The sequence below is a fragment of the Eptesicus fuscus genome, chromosome 10, assembly GCF_027574615.1.
Source record: "Eptesicus fuscus isolate TK198812 chromosome 10, DD_ASM_mEF_20220401, whole genome shotgun sequence".
Lineage (NCBI taxonomy): Eukaryota > Metazoa > Chordata > Mammalia > Chiroptera > Vespertilionidae > Eptesicus > Eptesicus fuscus.
This window is the reverse complement of record NC_072482.1, coordinates 85,865,578-85,885,768: the sequence shown is the minus strand read 5'-3', so window position 1 is coordinate 85,885,768 and position 20,191 is coordinate 85,865,578. Positions and strand designations below refer to the sequence as shown.

Below are 20,191 nucleotides of genomic sequence, written 5' to 3'. Positions count from 1 at the left end.
AAAACTTGGAAATACATAATCCCTAAACAAAGGAGCTCATGCTCTTGTCTCTCTTGCATTCATCCATGTGGCCCGTGGCCAGGCGGACCCCACACACAATGGACTGATGGACTACAACAGGGAACACAAACCAAGCTAGCCTGACGCTGGACTGGATACTGCTCCACTGAAGCCACAGCTACGCTTCCTCCTTGGTCCGACAAAGAGAAATGGGACCCCAGGAACTCAGGGGTTTGATTCACAGAAATAAAGCTTCTACAATATCTCATCCTCTGGTGTGAGTCTCAGAAAATTCCTTTTCTTAGGCTATCGCAAGAAGCCCATCCCCATGAGCAACAGATGGGAACGTGGAGTTCTCCCCACAGATGATAAAGGCACTGAGGTTTACTGTAACTCATTTTTGCAAAATGCCTGTGGTTATGAGCTCTTCTACATGGCAGGTATCTGAGCTCTTACTGTGGCTCAAATTACCTCCAATAGCAGCAAGCAACAAAAATCACCATGGCTGGGGAAATGATCTCATGAGTCTCCTCATTATTTCAAAAGTAACTTTATGAAGTGGTAAATGTTATAGGAAATCCTCAAAAAGTTTATTTATGAAACAGTCATTGAGTGCCTACTAATGTGAAAATTTGCATTTATCCAGAGGCCACTGAAGTAAATGTCAAGGGCAGGAGGTCTATATTCTGTTTCAGTTTACGTGAATGTGAGTATATATGGTAATATATATATATATAATATTTACTGTGAGTCTTAATTGGTTAAATGGGTGAAATGTGAGGAGATGATTTTTAGGTTGAGGAAAGGAGCTAGGGTAGTAACGACATAGAAGATTATTCTAGATTGTAGAGGACAACATAGAGAATCTAAGAAAGAAACCAAGAAGGTCAGTGGGGCTGAGCCAAATGCAGCAGCCAGGGAATAAGGTGACTATGGGATGAGGCAGGATAAGGTTTATTGAAGCAATGACTTGAACTTTGACTTTGAGACTGAGGATTATGGTATTAGTCACTATTTTGATTTTGCTGACGTATGTAGGGATAATTATATATTTTATGGACCTTTTATTAATGGATTGGAAGAGGAGAGACTGAAGGTGAATAAACCATCTACAGCGGCTTAGAGTAGATTAATTCTGAGATAACTTAAGTAGGACCAGGGTTTGGGCCACAGAGACAAAGCAAATGCTAGTTGCATTGACTACAGCAGTTTATGAAATAAGTGTCTAGGAAAGAGAGGGGCTATTAAACATTGTTTAAAATGTTAAGCAATAATTAGAAATTTGGGCTTTAATAATATTAGTTACTATGTATGTCTTTATTTGTTATATTGTACCTTTATTGATTTTTAAAATCATAAAACAAATGCTTATTATAGAAATTCAAACAATATCTAAGTAGAGTATAAACATTAAAAAGGAAGTCTTTGCTCTTCCTTACCCCCAATACTTCCTAATTCTAGTCCCTAAAGGGAACTACTCTCATTAAGATTTTGTATTTGTTTTTTAAAGATCTTTTGACCTTTTTATAAAATATGTATTATTAGTATGATCTACTGGTCATCATATGCTCTTTTTATTTAACCTTATCTTGGGGACATCTTTTGAGTTTTCACCATGGATGACAGTTCATGATCCTCAGGGACAGTCTTCAGACAAATTTTCATCCTAGTAGAATTATAGAAGTAGCAGCTAATAAACATAATCGTTCGACTGACTTATCCTAATTAAAAAATGTCATACCACAATTACCATCTGTAATATACACTTGTTTCCCTTTTTAAGTATCATTTAATTACTTCAAAAGAGTAGCTAAGCGGAAGTAAGACACAGTGCTCCTCAGTTTATTATCGGCATATGAATTTTCTTTAATATAATGTGACTTACGACACTTGTAAAGCTGCATTTATTTCCTTGAGTAGCTCGTTAGTCTTATTAAAATCTGCCCGCATGATATTTTTCTCTCTGAGATGGTCTGCTGTCATGACATCCAGCTCTTTCTCAAGTCTCTTGTTTAAATCTTGTTCATGCAACCTGTTTAATTTATTTTTAGTTAAGAAAATGTTATTCTCAAGTCAAGCTTGCAAACTTTCTATATTCTACCAGACTTGAAATGGCTTTAGGTAAAATATATAGGAAACTAATGGAAATAACCTAAAGTAAGTTACTCACTTTAATCTTCTAGCTTGTTAAAGTTGTCTCCTTTAATGCTTTTTGAAATAACATTTTAAAAGGATTTCAGTTAATTTTATACAATTTCCAAAGTGGATGAATGCATATACATCATTCAAAATATAACATTTCATCTACGATCTAGATTGTAACATAGTCAACAAGGTCAAAAGTGGTCTTCAGCCCTAACCGGTTTGGCTCAGTGGATAGAGCGTCAGCCTGCAGACTGAAAGGTCCCAGGTTCGATTCTGGTCAAGGGCATGTACCTTGGTTGCGGGCACATCCCCTGTAGGAGGTGTGCAGGAGGCAGCTGATCGATGTTTCTCTCTCATCGATGTTTCTAACTCTCTATCCCCTCTCCCTTCCTCTCTGTAAAAAAAATCAATAAATATATATTTTTAAAAAGTGGTCTTCAATATCTTATTAGAAGACAGTCTAGTCATAAAAAATAGGCCTGTATTGCTAAATACCATCGCAACAGTCTGTCAGATAACACTGCAAATTCATCCTGATATAATTAATGGCATACATACCTCATCTGTTGGTTAGATTCACTTCGTATTCTGAGAATTTCTTTCCCTTTAAATTCCAATTCTTTGGTTAGGGCACTGATATTTTCATGAAGGTGCTGTACCTCCTTATCCAAGTCAGAGATGTGATGCTCTCTGTGCCTTAATTCATCTTGTAGATCTGTTATTCTGCACATGTGCTCCTTACTCTGCAAAATGCAAATAATTCTTAAAAGTTTTCTACATATTTGCTTTCTGTGTTTATCTGAGGGAAAGAAAATGGAACACTGGAATGTCAAATGTAACACATCTGGCATTACTTCAAAAGCAAACTGCCGAAATGAGAAAACCTCAAGGCCTCTTCTCTTTCCATATATATATGTTTATATGGCTACAGCTTCAATAATGTCAGAGCTACAGGAGACCCAAAAGACCATAAGAGCACATTTCCCTCATTTTACGGATGAGCAAACTAAAACCCAAGAGATGATTTGTCCAAGGAAGAGTTATAATCAGTGGCAGAGCTGAAGTTAGAACACAGGGCTCTCACACACTCAACAAGTCATGTGGTCTATAATAAGATGCTGGCACCATTGTCCTTCAATCTAAAAAAGACCCACGTCTATGGAGGCCATCCCAACACACACACACACACACACACACATATCTCATGGCTTAGAAAGCAGACCATGTCCAGAGGCCACTGACGTAAATGCAGTTATCTTGCCTGAAAGATAAACTTCCTCCTGTTTTCTTAGAAGTCAGTTTTCTAAAGTTCTACAGGCCTAGCTAGACATTGTCGATTTCAATGTCAGCAGCCCACCTGAAGAAAATATAACTTCCATCCATGATTATAAGGTTGCTCATTTAAAACTTTCTAGTGATGAAAAGAAAATTTGGGCTGGTCATTTAACATAGCTGAAGACCAACAAAGTAAAAGTCAGAAGTCTAATAAACCGATAATAGCCTTCACTGCACTAAAAAATCTAGATAGTAAATAATAACTTGAAAATACTAGTTATTATAAAATACTTTTCAGAAAATTGTGAACCTTCAAATCTACTCACATTGAAGAAATAAGCACAGAACAGAATGTTTTCTCTACCTGTCTCCTGCTGATGTCTATGCTTCTCTCTAACTCCATTTTAGCAGCTGCCAATTCTTGATGATGATTATGCCGTAACAAATCAATTGCAGCTGCATGTTGATGGTTTAGTTCTGAGCGTAAAGAAGCTGGAATCCAAGGAACAAAAGAGGTTTAGCATATTTAAAATATTACAGATAAATATATTCTTTTAAAAAACAAAAAAAATGTGATTTCATGTTAAATTTTAAAGTAGAAGGATGTGCAAATTAATATGACAAAATTATAATCCATTCAAAATACCCAGCATAGCCTTTCCTTCATCTTCCAGTTCAAACCGAAGCGTCTGGAGTTCCTGCTCCATTTCTACCCGGAAGCCCTCCATGGACTCTCTGTGTGCATCTTTCAATGACTGAAGCTCTGCAGAATGTTTCTGTTGTAGATGATTTTCAAGAGCCTACAATAGTAGAAAGATATTCAAATTATTATTATGTTAGACTACAGGAAGGAAACTGCAAATAGAAATAAAATAATTACTAAACCCAATTATTACTTAAGAAAAACAAGGCATTTTTAATTCATTTACAAGAAATTCAGTAAAAGATAATCACCATTAGAACATAAATTAGTAGAGCCACTTTAAACAATAAACTAATTGTCATGGAACTAGTTTGACTCAATATATTGTGTTTGAATTGGAATATGGACTCTCGCCCTAAAAGCAGTTTTCAATAAAGACATTTCTAAAGCTGCTAACAGGTATGAACCACCTGAAATTAATGAATAATTCTTCTTTGTGCACAGACTTAGAAAAAAACACAACAGGATGAGGGTATTAACTATGAAAAGATCTTTTGATCAGGAAAAAAAAGAGATGGGGGCACTTATAAATATCAACTACTAGAAGCCCCGTGCATGAAAATTCATGCACTAGAGAGGGGGTCCCTCAGCCCGGCCTGCCCCCTCTCACAGTCTGGGAGCCCTCAGGGGTGGGAGGCGACCCAGCGATCAGGGGAAGGTGACGCCCCATCACACCTCTGCTGCTGCCACTGCTGGCAGTGCAACCCTCAGCCGGCCCTGGTTACCTGAGCCTCAAGCAGCCCTGGGCGGCTGGGCAGCTGACATCTGAGGCTTGCCTGCACCTCAGGCTGGCCCTGGGCAGCTGGGGGGCTGAGGGTGGGTCTGGCTGCACTGCGCGCCTGCCACCCCCCCCCCCCGCCGCCACCCCAGGCAGGGCTGAAAGGACTGGGGGACTCCAGCAAGGCTGTGGGGACTGGGAGCCATCATCTTGTGGCTATGGGCGCCGCCATCTTTGTGACGGTCGATTTGCATATTCCCTCTTTATTAGAATTGTGTAGCTACCTCCTATAGTCCTTCTTTTTGAATGCATTTGTGAACAGAAGCAAAAGCTCTGAGAGGAGGTAGCTGAAAAAGGAAACTAAAGCCTTTTGTGTGATTCATTTTAAAAGCCAAACCAGAGAGGACAGACTGCATGTGGCTAAGACTAAGAAGGTATATGGCCACAGGAGAAAAGACAGAACTCAGGTACTTCAGGTTTAGAGAGTGAACTGTGCCAGGAGGGGTTTATCTTACTGTAAGTTGTCACAAAAGGTTTCTGGGAAAGTTACCGTATTATAAATAGGGCAGCATTTCTTTAATCTAGGGCAGCATTTCATTAATCATTATTCTAAAATGCTGTTTTTATAAATTAGTATTTGGCTACTTTTGTACACTGTTTTAAAAGTGTTTTATTTCTGAAAAATAAAGCATACGCTGAATAAGGGTAAAATACGGGACTTTTAGTTGAGACAACGTTACTTGAGTAGCTTGGCTGCCTAATGATGGACAATAAAATTGCAGATTCTGATTTCTTTTAAAAATGATTAGTTTTGAAAGGACTGAATGTATATAATTAAAGTACTAATATGAGAGCTTTTGTGTTATTCCAATTCACAAATGGCATCCAACGAATAGATTATTTAGCAATGCAATAGGCCTCACTTTTAACCATAAGAACTTCCTTCACCAGATCAAGAGACTTCATCTTACTGTATTAAGTTAACTGTTTTTAAAAGGATGGAACTTTCTTGTTTTAATTTCTTTATAACATACCACTTCTTATATAATAGTGCCTGCTCCCACATAAAGAATTAAGAGACAACTTATATCTGTAATGACTATAGATATTGAAAATTATTATAATAAAACTGTATTTTTCTATCACTCTTTATCTTAATTACCATAAAGTCCTTAGAAGAAATTGGAAAATACAGTGTTAAGAAATAAACTATACCAAAATTAATCACAGTAAGACTATGTCAAACTACAATTTTAACAAAGAACAAAGTAACGGATATAGGGAGATTCTATAGGAATACATCTATTTGATTTAAATATCTTGTGAGTGACTTGTTTATATCACTACTTTTCATATAGCCTTTGGGCCGTACATAGGGGATTGCACTATTTTAAAATGTCTGTAATTTCACTGTGAGTTTTGTACATTTTTTATAAGTGTGAGGAAAAAAATTGGGGTTGAAAAATATATAAATTCTTTGGAATACATGCCTTTTGAAGATCCAGCCTGAAAGAGAAAAACTAAAAATTTGATGAAAGACTACTGTCATTTCAAGATAGCATTAAGTGATTATAGTGGTTATAGCTCAGTCAGACCATGCTAAACTTATTTAATCACTGTTAACTCTATAACAAACCAGATGGACTATTAGTCCCATTATGAACTTGGCAATATAATGGAAAAACAGATATAATATACTGGCCCTAGTCTAACTTGTCGGCGATAGTGTGTAACTAGTGTATATATTTAAATACTGTGACCCAGTGACCCATACAGGAAGTCATATACTGGAAAACACCTTGAAATAAAGCCACACACAGTTTCCTCGAATTAAAACATTCTTAAGAAGTTGAAGGCTAATTATTATTAGGCTGCTGGACTTCATTTAAATAGACGTCACATTAATCTTACCCTTTGCTCCTTTTCCTTTTCTTCTTCCATAGTTTGAAACGCAAGGACATGTGCTTCCTTTAAAGACTTGTGTCTCTGTTGATGTTGCTCCTCTAATTCTTCAAGCTCTTGTGTAAGTCGTTGTCGCTCTTGTGTGAACTGGGCTTGCAGTTGCTGCAAAGAAGTCTGGGACTGGGAAAGCTGCAGCTCCAGGTTCTGTTTCAGCAAGGAGATCTATGCCACAGGATGGGACACGGTGAAGAGGAAGCACAAGGCACACTTCACAAACTGCTAATCTAAGGGGGAAAGCATTTCAACAATATCCACTATAGCAGAACAACTGCCTTAAGAAAATATCTTAAGCCCTAGCTGGTTTAGCTCAGCAGACAGAGCATTGGCCTGAGAGCTGAAAGGTCCCAGGTTCGATTCCGGTCAAGGGCACATGCCTGGGTTGTGGGCTCGATCCCCAGTGGGGGACTTGCAGCAGGCAGCCGATCCATGATTCTCTCTCATCATGGACCTTTCTATCTCTCTCTCCCTCTTCCTTTCTCTCTAAAAATCAATAAAAATATATTTTTTTAAAAAAGACAAACTAGTCTCTTTTAAAAAAAAATCTTAAAATGTTTACAATATATCATAGGTATCTAATCTTTAGGTAGTACCGCTTTCAATTCTATTTTTTAGTCGTTATCCTAAAAATAGAATTTAGTGATATTAAATTTGTAGACTAAAGAACACTGCAGCCCACAGTTAGAAACACAATGAACACCTATGTTGTATTGCAATAAATATTCACATATGAAATTAAGACAAAAGACAACCAATGTATTTAGATTACAGCCACTTCAAAGAGATAGTATGAAAAGTTAAACTGCTTATTTGTGAGGCAGGAAGGTTGAGCTGTTTGGACTGTGGGCTCTGAGTTAAAATTCTAGCCTCGCCACTTGCTAGTATCAACACCTCTGTGTGAGAACGAAGTATGTTACTATGCATAGTTCACTTAGAACAGCCCCTAGAATGTAGTAAGTGCTCAGTAAATGTTAGCTAAGATGATTTGAGGATTAAAAGGCTACTCTTTAAAAGATTTATCAGCTCATAATTTAGAATCCTTGTTTAAAAAATATTTTTGAGTTTTGATTTAATTCAAAAACCTTGCAAACCTTCAAGCTTTTTAAAAATCATAACCATCCCACAACCCTCTAGTTATATCCTTATAATAATGACAGGTGCCTTTATTTCACTATTGAAAACTGATTTGTTACTCCTTTTGAAAACAGATATCACCCTTAATGTCTACATTGCTTCTGGGTGCCTTAAAATACTTAAAATTAAGTCCTTTTTAAAAAGAACAAAGACACGAAATACGTGTATAAATATATATGTATACTTCCTCTATACAAGAAACCGTAACTTGAAACTACATAGCCATATTCTAACAGAAGTCTGACTCTAAGGGGAGCTGAGGGGAACGGGATAAAAGTTGTCCAATATGTTCCATTAAGTAAGTTACGACACTGTGTGTGTTCATATACCAGAAAACCAGTTTCTGTGGCCAGGAAAGCCAATGGGAAGAGGAGGCTTTGTAGGGAGTTTTTGTAAATGGGAAAAGACTCTCATCTGAGGGATGGAAGGCAGATACAGGCTGCCTCACATCTCCCAGAGGAAGGCACTGAGAAAGAAAGAGAAAGGGTGGAGAATCACTCGAGATGCAAAATAAGAAAGGAGGAACTGGCAGGTAGAAAGGTCAGAGGCAAGCAGCAGGAAATGGTCCAAGGCTACCGTGACGTTGGGTGGATAACTAAACGTCTGGAGGGCTTTGGACAAAGTTCTAAACCGGGCTTAGTTGTCAAGGTCAGCACATGCCTTTATGAAGACAGACAAGCACCGGTGAGAAATGACACAGCTGACATGGATGTTCACTCCGTCTTAATGTATTTCCAAAGGAGTGACTCCTCCTGAAAGTGACATGAATTCTACTTAATGATTTCTACCCAGACCCAAGGTTTCAGAGGTTATTTCATGTGATTGGAGTCTAGTGGAACTGCAACGCCCTGACTCCACGCAATGCCACCCCCGGTGCCTCGAAGTGGCAGCGGCACCCGTGATTTACAGGGAAATAAACCCTGCGAGTGTGAGAACGGCAGGAGAGTGTCACAGCAACAGCTCCGGCCAGACTTGGAATTAGGAACAAGACAAATTATACTCTGTGATTTCTCACCATTTCATGCAAAGAAGATCAGGATGAAATGAGCATTAAGGACAACCCAGAAAGAAAAAAAGAATAAACCATAAAATGGTAAAGGCCACAAAAATGTACGTTTGTGAACACTGATATGTAACCAGCAGAGTCATTTTCTTCTCAGCTAGCTGGTTCTTGAAATAGAGAAGGAACCAACCACTCACTGTCTTCCCCAAATCAACTCCGGTCCCAGACCTAGCATGGGAACTCATGTGACTGCCGTGTGACAACTTGTTAGCATACATGAAGGAATGTAAGGAAAAGACTATGTTACATGGAAAAAAAATGATTGGTAACCAAAGCTGTTACCTGGCCCTCGTCCAAGTGAGGACTAAAACCCACCCAGCGGAACAACTGCCCACCAAGCTGTCCGCCCTGGTACGCATGTGTCCACCCAGAGACTGGGCATGTATTTCTGATGTGCTCATAGGCACCGTATGGGCTAGCAGTGGCCCTGGATCCTGTCCTCCAATTAAGTGTGCACTTAGGTTAGTAAGAAACGAATCAGTTCCCAGCAGTGCCTCTTAATTCAGCAATCCCTGCTTCAAAAGTTCACACATCAAAAAGAGCTCCCATGTTAATTTGACTACAATTTGACTCACAGTTGAACTATTTAAGGATGAAACTTATGAAGAAATATGACATTTAAAATGAATGAAGCACCCCAGTGATGTAATAGTTATACATTTAAAATCTAGCACTCTCTCAAACCTCATCAGCTTAAAATAAAATACATTTAAATATTTAAATAATTTAAATATTTTACATCATAATATACTTTACCTTGAAAGGACTCCAAAGCAATATTTTTCATTTTAAAATACATGATTAATCTTTGTCTCTATACTCAAGAAAATATAAAGTATGTACAAAAAGACATTATCATGCAATTTAGTGTTCAAATATACTTAGTTTAGATATTTTATATTAACTTTGAAAGCACACCAAAGTAATATTAAGGCTACTACTTTGGATTCATGCTCAAGACAGTAACATGAACTAGATGCAGAAAGCTTTTATCATGCAATGCAGCATCAAAATTTATTTTGTTATTCTTACAAATAAGTTAGTCGAATTGCAATAAATTGACAGCCTTTATTCAGCATAAGAATGACATGGACTTTAAAAGACAAATAATGAGCAAAGCAATGTCAAATGAACTAATGTTTAACAGGTGAGTATACTTTATGGAAATATATATTGATATAAAACTTCACTAATTCAAAATAAGAGAACAAAGATGGATTTTACATTCAATAGTTTGGGCAATCTTAATCAATAGGTTTGTGACAGAATGATAGAAAGGCATTTGTTGAATAAATGAATGAGAAACAGTAATTGCTTCAAACTACATATTTAAAGTCTGAAGTATGTGGTATTAGCCCTTATATATTTGTTATAATTTTAAAATTTAATGCTTTTTATTTTGTTAATTTTAAATAAACCAAAAAGAATCCTTATTTCAGAAAAAAATTTTAATTCTCGTTTTAAAAATTCTTACCACGGCAGTTCCGATATGAATGATATAACACACTGACTGATCGATAGGTACCAGAGACTTTGCAAACAATTTTAAAGGCCCAACTGCACTGATAGTAGGCTCTACCTTTTGATTTCTACCACTTAAAATACTGTTGTTTTTTGAAAATAAGATGTTGTGAAAATTTCAAAAGGACAAATTAAAATAAGAAACGTGAACATATTTTTCTGAAGAAAGGAAAGCTTTACCTATTTCCTACAGATCAGTTTCATAAGGATTCTGTGCCTCAACAATGGTGCTTAAAGAGCTCCTTCAAAACAGCAACTAAAACATCAAACCTGAGGTACTGGATATGCCAGGATGTCAATATGGGGCCTGGCATTAATTACCTGCAACATTTGGTTGTTGATGCACCGATGGTGGATTTTGTCCCTCCCAAAATATCGTCTTGTGACATAAATGAAAGAATACAGAAAATATACAATTTGTCCTCAAAACAAAGCAGTTTGTGAGATAGGAAATGTAATCTGTGGTTCTCAAACCTGTCTGTGTACCAGAGTCATCTCTGTAGACTTGAATAAGTATACTTGCACAGGCCCTGACCCCTGGATATTCTGATTTACGGGGCCTAGAACTGGGCCCAGGCCACCGGACATATTTTTTATTCTACATTACCAATGATGTAAGTGTTCATTGTGGAAAAAATTAAAAAATATAGGAGTTATAAAATAAAAGGGAAAGTCTCTTTCATTCCTTTTCTTGCCAAATCCCAACCCCTAAGGGAAACCAGATACAATGATTTCTCTCTCGTTAGAATTGCCTGTTTTGTTTTCCTTCGCTGGTTTTACTACATCACGTGCAAGTGGCTGGACGATTTTCACCAAATGTAGAGAAGACATCTGTCATGATCTCACAAAACAGAGGCTACGTCTTACACACAAAAGTTACTCTGGGGTCCCAGGGCACAACTCAGGAGACCAGTGCTTAACACCCAAAGTAGCTGAAACAGACCCACGGGCTGCAGAATGGGACAGACACTCCAATGCGCACTGCACAGAGGGATAAAGACGCCGTCAAATGAAAAACCATGAGGTGTCCTGACCTGCAGGTGTTGTTATGTGGTGGAGTGGCCTTTCACACACCCAACACTATGTAGCTTCCTCAAAGATGAATATACACATGGATTTGTCTAACAATGGTTAATGATTTTTCCATGAGGGAGGCCAGTGAGTTTGTGGTTTTATAGCTTGGTTTTTCCCGTCGCAGTGGTATTTATAAAGTACACACATCCACAATAATTAGGTATACCCCATCCGTTTCAATGACTACACAGAATTTCTAGTGCAGGTACTGTTCCTTGCCTCCCCTACAGCCAATCTCCCCCTTTCCTTTCTTCCCAGTTGGCTGACTTGAGTTTTAGGGATTGAATAGAAATCCCTATCTTAAAGAAGGCAAGAAAGTCACAGAAATCTAATTACAGGGACGTGCCAACCTGTTTTAGTGAATAAGCTAAAAGGAAGTATGGGGACTTGGGGGGAAAGGTGTCCCGATAAAAGTTAAAAAGCACCTAAGGAGGACCTCCTGCATTAGCACGGTGGTCAGGACATGATGGCAGGAGCTGGAGCAGCCATGTTGCACCTATGACACGGCAAACTTCAGGTCAGAAAGCTAACACAGTGCGCATGGCAAAGCGCAAGTACAGAAGATACCTGAGTTCTTAACTAAGTATCTTGGCAGCCACTGTTAACTGGGTGCTCTGCTGTTTGTAGCCCAATGCATCCTGACAGACAGAATTCCAGAATATAATACACACAAATTACTTCAATTCTGCTTGATAGAAATCTGGATCATCTCACCTAGTTTTGCTGTTACAAATCTCTCTCTCTCTCTCTCTCTCTCTCTCTCTCTCTCTCTCTCTCTATCTATATATCACACACACACACACACACACACACACACACACACACACACATACCCCCCCAAACAAAAAATCAAACAGTTCAATTCCTGATCAGGGCACATGCTCAGGTTGTGGGGGGTGTGGGAAGCAACCTATTAATGTTTCTCTCTCTCTCTCTCTCTCTCTCTCTCTCTCTCTCTCCCCCCCCATCTCCCTTCCTCTCTCTAAAATTAATTTTAAAAGTCTATTGATACTAATTTTTCAAAAAATAAACTAGTTAACAAAAGAAGAAATACATTTATATTTATTTCCAATTCTATGATAGTCAACTAGTTAATAGTTTTTCAAAAACATTACTGTATCTTACAAAGTAAATATTAAAATAATGAATTTTATGTGTGAGATGTAAAATCTTGCTTGGCTTTATAATAAAATATAAGCTTACTAATACAGTGTGGTAGATGTATGCACATACACAGAGAATGGCTTAAAGTTAGAAGCTTTTATTACCCATATACAAAAAAACATATCTTATAGGGAAAAAAAAGTGCAGTTTTGTATACATTTAAGCTTTAAAGCAGTGATGATGTTTATGCAAAATCAAAAGTGCAACATGCCCTCTGTACAAACTGTAAGTGCCGCTCACTTACATTGTTGATAGACTTATGCAAAGCTTCACCCAGAGAGTGCCGCTATGAAGAAAAGATCACAGGAATAAAGGGAAACATTCAGAAATCAACTCAGTGAAAGAAAGAGGGGGTAAAAGGGAGAGTAAAGCACAGAGCATTCATTATAATGTACTCAAGAAAAAGTAAGTTGAAAACAGTTCTGAGAAAGAAATTAGACAAAAAGGAATTTAAGACTTACAGTCTAAATTATCTGTCGTCTTTTAAAACAGTGTCCGATGTTTGTGGGCTGGCAGACTTACCTATGCAAAATGCCAAAGGCTAGTACATTTAACCAGAGTTCAGTTTTAAAGTTGATGGTTACTGAAGGAACTACAAGGCATATTACTGTCCCAAATTCCTCCCAGAAAGCTACAATCTATTGATTCAAAGTATTACACTCAGTATTGATGTTGGTTCATGAAGGATTTCTCTAAAGAGAAATGAGCAGATGAGAACTGATACACTAACTCGATTGACTACATAATTTTGGGGCCAGAAAATAAATAAGAGATTATCATTGAAAATGTGAAGATTAATAGTAAGCTGGTTTTGTACTGGGGGAAAGAAAAAAGAGATTCCCTCATATCTTTTCAATCCTATCATCTAGGACATATCTGGGAAATTTATTTACCATCTGGGTTCATTTTTCAGAAGTTCACTGAAATTCTGAGTGGTAAACCACTGGAAAAAACACTAGCACTCTCTCCACCCCCAAATATGGAGAAAAATGTGATTTCTGTTTCAACTGCTTTAGTTTTTTGCCCTTCAAAATACAAAATAACATTAAAAAATTTTATTACTAATATAAATAGAAAAGTTCCTGTAAAATGGTGTTTTCTTTGGACAATAATCAAATTTTCAGACAGAACATGATTATCTTTGTTCCCATAATGCGATTATTCCTTGGCGTGTCACAAAGTAAAGCCAGATTTTATTTGGTAAATAACTTTTTACTAATAACTTAACTAACATATTCTATGATAGAGTTTACTGGAGTTGACAAAAATAAGTTGAGAAAAAGATTAACTTTCTATTTCATTACTCCATAACTTCTCGATCTAAACTTTCTCACACTTTTATACATATTAACTATATTAATGTTATTCTTAATTTTTTCTTATTCTTTCTCATACTATTAATATTCTTCACATACTAATGAGACCCTTAACTTCTCCAGACTTCATAAAACTTAAGAAAATCTGAAGGTTTTTTAGTTATAGTTTTTTACCTATTTGTAGTTCTCAGAACTGATGTCCCAGTACTAGAAGTTAATCTAAAATGTATGGCACTTGCTAATGAAGTATATTTCATTTTTCACTCTTTAAGGTATCATGATACAAAAATATACATGTTGTTGAAGATTCCTGAATGAATTGAAAAACTAACCAGTGTGACAAATCAGAGTGGCATGCCAAGTCTTTCCCTAGGGATGTTAGACTTTCTACAATAGAAGTATACTTGAATCTAAATTCAAATGGTCAACGACCTCTGTGCACATCCAGGTGTAGGCCTTGGAACTATCTAAACCAAAAGGCATGGTCCCTAAGCTGTGACCTGGGGTGACTTATATCACAGACCTCGCAGCGGCAGTCAGGAAAGGCACAACTAATGCTGCTGGGTGGCAATACCGTTCATAGTTAATACATAAATGAAGTAAGGTTTATAATTCATTTTAAAAATATTTATTAGTCATACTATATTCCAGGAAATATTATAAGCAGAGTAAGGAAACAATTGAAAAACATAGTAAAACCAATACACAAAAACAGATAAGAAAAATAAAGTTCATGATAAATATACATATATTTTTTTAAAAGGTTGCTGTGATAGGAAATGACTGGAGGTGATACTGGGTTGATGGCAAAGACAGATGTTTTTAAAGAAGCGACAATTAACTTGGAATTAATGGAGGATCCAGACACAAAATGAGATGATCTTGGGAGAAGAGCGTATGGGCAAACGAATCAGCACCAACATCCTGAGGAGGAAGTAAGCTCGGAGTAACTGAGCATGTGCCTATGTGCGAGCCAGGGTGCTGTTTGTGAGGCTGAAATGAGATGGGAGGTATCTGCAGGGGCAAGATGGCTTCAGGTCTTGTTGGAAAATGAAGGAGTCGGAATAAGAGCCTTAACTCGATGGAGTGCCCTGAGGAATTTTAAGCAGGAGAATGGCATGATCTGATTTACATCATAAAAGATCACTTTGGCCTGGCCAGTGTTGCTCAGTGGTTGAGCTTCTACCTATGAAGCAGGAGGTCACAGTTAGATTCCCCATCAGGGCACACGCCTGGGTTACGGCTCGACCCCCCAGTGTGGGGCGTGTAGGAGGCAGCTGATCAATGATTCTCTGTCATCATTGATGTTTCTATCTCTCTTTTTCCCTCTCCCTTTCTCTCTGAAATCAATAAAAATATACTTAAAAAATTTTTTTTAAAAAAGATCACTGAGTTCTGTGAGAAAAGTGAAATTGAGGAGGTCAGGTAGGAGGCCATTATAACAGTGGCTTGGACTAGTGTTTGCTAAGGGAATTGGAAGTGGATGGAGCTGGATATGTTTCAGAGGTAGAATAAAGAGGACTGACAGATTATGGAAGAGGTAAAAAAAAAAAATTAGAAATTAAGGATGACTCTTCATTGTTTGTTTTGAGCAACAAGCTGTGCCAAGAAGTGAAGATGCTGGGATGATAGATGGAGAGTGAAAATCAATACTTCTGAGTCAGACATGCGAAGTCTGAGATGCCTATTAGCCAACCAAGTGATTCTGAGTTCAGGGTAAGAGGTCAAGGCTGGAGATTTAACTTTCTAATTCACTGACATATAGATGGTATTTAAACCACAAGACTGGATGATGTCACCCTAAGTGTTTGTTTAAGAGAATACTAGATGAACTGAAAAATCTATATGCAAAAATATTATTTGGCAAGCATTCTACATGAACAAGATCCATGTTAATAAAAAACTGATGACCTATATAATAGTCAGTTTGTTTTAAAGCATCTTAAGCTTCTTGTTAGTTTTTCACTCAGTCCCCCAACTTCCCCCCACCAGCCCCCGCATCTGTCAACCATCAGTCTGTTCTCTGTATCTGTGAGTCTGCTCTATTTTATTTGTTCATTTATTTTGTTCTTTAGATTTCACATAGAATTGAATCATATGGTATTTGCCTTTCTCTGTCTAATTTCACTTAGCATAATGCCCTCTAGATCCAACCACGCTGTAGCAAATAGTAAGATTTTATTCCTTTCTATGGCCGAGTAATATTCCATTATATAAATGTATTACAATTTTTTTTACCCACTCGTCTATTAATGGGCACTTTAATAATTATGTAAGTTGCCAGGAGCATACTTGAAATATTGGGGGGGATCAGTTTGTAAAGTATATATGACTGTCTAACCACTCTGTTGTACACTTGAAACTAAAACAAAATAATATCGAATGTAAACTATAATTGAAAAATAACATGTAAAAGAAAAGAAAAATAACGAAATACAGTGAACTAACACACAATGTTGTATAATATTTCCCTAGCTAGAGAATGTCAAGGAAAATAGAACTTTATAACATGCAGACTCTTAATTACCTGGTTTAAGAGATCTTCTACTTTCTTCTGCCATGAATCCCTGGCTGCATTTTTCTCTCGCTCTTTTAACTGAAAAAGTTGAGACATTGCTGACTTCTTATCCTCTTCATGTTGAAGTCTTAGCTCTTCACGAAGTTTAGAACACTCTTGTCTAGAATAAAACAAATGCATTTCCTTTATAAAGAGAATTATTTATCTCAATAACTGTAGTGTAGTTGTTCACATGTTTCCTAAGTAATTAATCCTCCTCAAAAGTCAACTCAGAATAGGAGTTGATTATTGTATAGTTAGGGACTAGAAGGTAAATTGGTAACTTACCCAAGATCATGGGTTTATCAGTTTTATCAGTGGCAGAATAGGTACTAGAACAAATAAGTCTTCTGACTTCAGGTTAGTACTCGCTATCTATTTTATATTCAAGGAAACGAAATCAGAAAACAGTAATCTGTATTCAAGCAAGAAAAAAAATTCCAATTTCTCTGCATCTAACGATGGGAAAAACTCATTGAAAATGCTGCTACTACGTCTTTAACAGGAAGACAGTATAAGCCACAGAGAAAAACATTTTCTGCACATCTACAGTGATGAGATTACATTATAGAGTAAAAATTGTACCTAAGATTTTCAGTCCATTTTATTTCTAAGTCCTGGGCCATTCTGTCCACTCTGAGCGTCTCCTCTCCTTTCAGGGCAGCAAGTGTTTCCTCATGCTGTTGCCTTGCTTGGTCTAGCTCACTCTGAAGAACAAAAACTCTGCAGTAAAGACTGGTCTTCAAAAGCCAAGTCACTGCTGGTTATTTCAAATAAGCAGAGTGCGTGCATCATGACAAATTCTTACAGCACAGTAAATGGCAGTGCGATCTATGATAATTACTTGAGATTTTCTGACAATAAAATATATGGTACACATTTTGTCATTTAAATGTCCTTGTGAAAACTATCTTTTATTAAGGTCTATAAATTTAAAAGTTACTTTAAGTAGTTTAAAGACAGCATAATTAGTAATCCTAACTAAACCTTCCATATCATGGGTATATGACTATTAGTCGATTATCTTTACATGTGTGCACATTACATACACAGATAAGTTATTCAAATTCATTCATGTTCACATTCAAAAGTATGCTATTTATTCAAAGCTTAAGCATTATAGCTGTACCCCATTGCTGTGAGTGAAATAATTATGAGAAATTTAGGCTACTGAGTATTTTTATTATATAACCTCAAACAAGCAGTTTGTGTGTTTGGTGTTATGGTAATATGATACGATACATATGAAATACCTCTAGATTAGCATAAATCAAGTGGCTCTCTGGAGCCTGGGGCTGGAGGTGACTTTTTGGACAACACTGGCAACCATCATCCCTGCCAGCACTGTAGCTATTCCTAGGGTACAAGAGAAGAACAGATGATGGCCCCTCCTCCCGTTATCACAACGACTCGTTCAGGATCACCACCTGCTGACTGCAGCTGTTGAGGGGTATATCCTACATCAATGGGAAAGAAGCAGGTCAGTGTGGAAGCTGCCATTCCACACTGTTGGCCTGGCTATTACGTAGTAAGTACTAAGAACTGAATTCAACGCAGCACTTTATTAGACACTTGCTCTTAAGGAAATTTCCCAAGATGTGGTCAACTATAATGCAGCCCCTATATTTTCTCAATTAAAACTGTCCAGCAGATCAGCAACTGAACAGTTGATAGAGTTTTGCTTAAAATATGTATCATATTCTACTATGTGACAGAAGAACAATGAGCAAGAACCTTAAATAAATGAATGGAATCCCTATGTCTAATTCTCAGTGCCAGGATGGGGTGGAGGGGGAAGGCCACCAGGATAAAATGCAGCAAAGCTAGGGACACAGAACCTCCATGTTTCCATATCAAAACAATTATATTCTATCAACATCCATTAGGAATATCTCAGCAGTTTAAGTATATTTTTACCAACTTATTTTTTTATACAAGTATCACTGACATACCATGTTATATTAGTTTCAGATATACAACATAGTGACTCAACAATTATATACCTTATAAAATGATCATCATGATGTTTAGCAATGATCTGTCACCATATTTATACTATCATCTTCCTGTTACTTTTGACAATGGAAAAACCACATCTTAATACAGTTTAGTCAGCTTTATGCCACAGAATGCTAATGTGGAGATTAGAGTCAATATGTCTGTCATCACATAAATATATTAAGTTGTGTATTACACTAGCTCTAAATTCCAACTATTCCTTGTTACATATTAATGCTCATATCATATAGCCACCAGGGACAGGTAAACAGAAGGAAAAAAGATTGAAAAAGAATCAATTTATTTTTTCACAGAATTTAAAAATAAAATGTAATCAGTATTCAAAGTTTTTTGTTTTGTTTTTTAATATATTTTTATTGATTTCAGAGAGAGAAATAGAAACATCAAAGATGAGAGAGAATCATTGATTGGCTGCCTCCTGCACACCCCACACTGAGGATCAAGCCCACAACCTGGGCACGTGCCCCGAACAAGGATCGAACCGTGACCTCCTGGTTCATAGGTCGACGCTCAAGCACTGAGCCATGCCGGCTGGGTAGTATTCAAAGTTTTATATTTATAAAAATATAACTACATCTTAGATATAATATAAGTAGAATTATATATATATATCCATAAACAAGCTATAGCCACTAAAGTTTCTTGTTTATATGCTTTTGAACTGTCATCAATTCTAAGTCAAAAAAATCTTGAAATATTGAATAAAAGGCAACATTTACTGTGTGCTTACTATTTTGCTAAGCACTGTGCTGTAAATGTTTTATCTCATTTAATTACTACCAGAGTGGTGTGAAGTATATTATTTTCCCCCACCAATTGATCTGATGAGGAAATCGAGGCTCAGAATAAATAACAAGCCAAAAGTTACACACTAGCCAAAACCGGTTTGGCTCAGTGGATAGAGCGACAGCCTTTGGACTCAAGGGTCCCAGGTTCGATTCCGGACAAGGGCATGTACCTTGGTTGTGGGCACATCCCCAGTAGGGCTGATCGATGTTTCTCTCTCATCGATGTTTCTAACTCTCTATCCCTCTCTCTTCCTCTCTGTAAAAAATCAATAAAATATATTTTAAAAAAAAAAGTTACACACTAAATGGTGGATCCCTCTTTGGGCGGGGGCTGCAGGGGTGGTGAGAGATCAACCAAAGGACTTGTATGCATGCATATAAGCATAACCAAGGGACACAGACAACAGGGGGGTGAAGGCCGGTGCTGGGGGCAGGGGCAGGCTGGGAGAGGTCAACAGGGGGGTGAAGGGGGGAAAAGGGGGGCATATGTAATACTTTCAACTAATCTGACTTCAGAGCCCATCTGAGTTCTTCACCTCTCTGAAAGAAACAGTAAGAACTCCCTGACTACCATTCCCCTGGTTTTATGGATTCTTTTCTTTCCTGTCTAAGGCCGTCTAAATATTCGCTCTGCACCATGAGAACGGAAGGGGAAAGACAGACCTTTCTGAAACGTGCAGTCACAGAGAATCACTTAGTTGTTATACGTGGGAGTTCCAACTCTTACCAGTAAAACTGGCATACAAATTGCTGTG

General features: G+C 37.3%; 1 protein-coding gene across 1 annotated transcript in view; it reads right to left on the bottom strand.

Moving 5' to 3' along the window:
- The window catches only part of FAM184A (family with sequence similarity 184 member A), an 85,549-nt gene that overhangs the window by 12,605 nt on the left and 52,753 nt on the right, over window positions 1-20,191 (bottom strand). Inside the window, exons 8-14 of the mRNA XM_008138783.3 lie at window positions 17,215-17,336; window positions 16,600-16,750; window positions 6,753-6,965; window positions 4,067-4,220; window positions 3,785-3,912; window positions 2,704-2,888; window positions 1,886-2,032 (exon numbers count right to left, since the gene is read on the bottom strand). Coding sequence (XP_008137005.2) covers window positions 1,886-2,032; window positions 2,704-2,888; window positions 3,785-3,912; window positions 4,067-4,220; window positions 6,753-6,965; window positions 16,600-16,750; window positions 17,215-17,336 — 1,100 coding nt within the window. The remainder of the gene's footprint in view (window positions 1-1,885; window positions 2,033-2,703; window positions 2,889-3,784; window positions 3,913-4,066; window positions 4,221-6,752; window positions 6,966-16,599; window positions 16,751-17,214; window positions 17,337-20,191) is intronic.